At 30.5% G+C, this 2,385-nt stretch overlaps 1 protein-coding gene across 1 annotated transcript; it reads right to left on the bottom strand.

Annotated features, from left to right (window-relative positions):
- Positions 1-522: 522 nt before the first annotated feature.
- On the bottom strand, positions 523-1,323 carry LOC145005815 (pectinesterase inhibitor 9-like). Its single transcript, XM_078964930.1, has one exon. The coding sequence runs from the start codon at positions 1,302-1,304 to the stop codon at positions 681-683; it is 624 nt and encodes a 207-aa protein (XP_078821056.1). The 5' UTR covers positions 1,305-1,323; the 3' UTR covers positions 523-680.
- Between the last annotated feature and the right edge of the window lie 1,062 nt (positions 1,324-2,385).

The raw sequence follows: 2,385 nt of genomic DNA, 5'->3' as shown, positions 1-2,385 counted from the left end.
TTTGTCATTCATATCCTGATAAAAATGCCAATCTCGACACATGGCATGTTAGGTTACACCTCTTTGTATCTTGTACTCCTATATATTTCCATCAATACAGATTGAGTATCAGAACACACTCTACCTACTAAAAATGCCAAATCAAATTGTAACCCTAGAGCTACGGTTTATTGAAAGGAAAATTTAACGTAAGAGTTTCTTGTAATTAACATATTGTTGTTTAATAATATTACAAGTTATAACGCATTGTAACTCATTATATAGTATTAGACAGGTTGACTTGATAACCCATTTGACATGTCTATTTTACCCCCTATAATTTGAAATAGAGTGTCTATACTTTCAAAATATGTCACCAGATAAAAATACTCTAGAAAGTACACACACGATCGAAAGTCCAGGGAGTTGACTTTCATGTATTTAATTTCAGATTGAGCATGGTTTCGGTATACATGGTCCTGAATCTCAGTTACTCGGGGGCTTGAATATTCTACAAAACTCGTGGGTCGTAAAGTTCAGATCTGAAATTCAAAATTCATATTCACTTTAATGATATTAACTCGATCGATCATCAAAAAACATGTAGCCATGTCAACAAGAAAAATACAACAAAAGGAGACAACTATTATTCATCATAACATAAAAAAAGGCTTTTAAATTAACGTATATATAGATCTTAACTAAGGAGTCTTGATCACACGAGATCCACGGTGTCGTGTTGTAAACTTATTAAACAACGCAAGAGCATTGCTAGCAAGATGCTTAACATTCAACACTCTCGCTTTGATCATCCCCTTTTCCTTACCTCCAATGGCTTTATCTGATATCCGATCAAGACATGCTGTCACATCCGTCAACGCAGTGCTAACCCATGATTGCACGTTACTTTCATGCCATGAAAAATTCTTCTCCCCATCATGCACCATTCTTTGTTGCTCTTTAACCGATTGTGTAATCTGATTCACACCATCATTGATCTGATGTAAGCAATCTGTCACTGCTTCATGGTATCTAGCATTCTTCGTTTTGTTGAAATACTCTTTTGCTACCATGTTCACGTAGGCCTTTGTGATCCGAGCTTTGACTAGGCATGTGGTTAAAGAAATCCTGGCTAGTTGTTCGGGTGGAGGTGCATTTGTTTTGCTAGCAAAGGGTAGAAGGGTTCGGACGCATAGTTCAGTGTACAAGGTAGAACGACATTGTTGCTCGATATATGCCCTAGCTCGAGAATGGCACTCGACTGTGGGGTTTAAACTGAATATGGCAAGAAAGAGAGTTAGCAAAGAGAGAATTGTGTGTGCCATTTTGAAATGTACTTCAAATCGATGTAGATGTTATGAATTTGTGCAAGGTGTTATATAAAGGGTTGTCACGATTGTTGCAATATGATTATATATTCCAACGAAATATGATGATTTCATGTATTTAATTTACTAATACGACGTTTCAAATCTAATCTAATACTATATAATACTTTTACATAATAAGAATAAGAATTCTATAATATCGACGGGATCCATGGTTGATTATACCTAAGAATTATAGATATTCATAAAATATTGATTAATATAAACTTTCAAATAATCATTTTATAAGTTTATAACTTAATTATAGATCCGATGAACCACAACTTGTATTTTAGTTTTAGACAAATAAAGAAGTCTATTGTTTTAATCATAACAACTTATAGTTAACAATTTGATAGTAATATATATCTTAGACTTGGAAATATAATTAATTATAGAAAACTTTTAATTAAAGCCAACAACAAAGTATAACAGAAACATAATCCCTAACTAACCAAAACTTAATGATTGAAACTACAAAACACCTCTAAACGAAATATTACAGTTACCGATCACTGAAAATTTTTGTTTCAGTTAATTTAAAACAATTATCAATTTATTAATGTTTTTTTTATCAACGTTTATTTCTACTTTTCAAATAAATCAATGGACTAACCATGTTTCTCTCTATCTCTATGATGAAACATCACAATCTTTTACCATTAATGCTTAGCATACCACGCGCAAGAAATTTAGGATTGAAAATATATATATATATATATATATATATATATATATATATATATATATATATATATATATATATATATATATATATATATATATATATATATATATATATATATATATATGCATATTTTAATAGATAGTTTTTAATTTTAATATATGCTTTGTAAAATAATGAGTGATTAAAGATGTCTTGAATCTGGTACAACTAATTCCCCACCGTTATTAATTATCATCCAATGTTTACTAATTTATTGAGCCTCGTCAATTTTTACATTACTAATTAAGAAAAAAAAACATCATACATCAAGCGGAAAAAACCAAAGAAAATGGAACCAAAACAAAATCAGCA

The sequence above is a fragment of the Lactuca saligna genome, chromosome 7 (genome assembly GCF_052625555.1).
Source record: "Lactuca saligna cultivar CGN05327 chromosome 7, ASM5262555v1, whole genome shotgun sequence".
NCBI lineage: Eukaryota > Viridiplantae > Streptophyta > Magnoliopsida > Asterales > Asteraceae > Lactuca > Lactuca saligna.
The sequence above is the reverse complement of the archived record's forward strand: the minus strand, read 5'-3'. Positions and strand labels throughout refer to the sequence as shown.

Excerpts from the sequence above, each read along its gene's own strand:
- LOC145005815 (XM_078964930.1), bottom strand. The coding sequence starts at position 1,304 with ATGGCACACACAATTCTCTCTTTGCTAACTCTCTTTCTTGCCATATTC.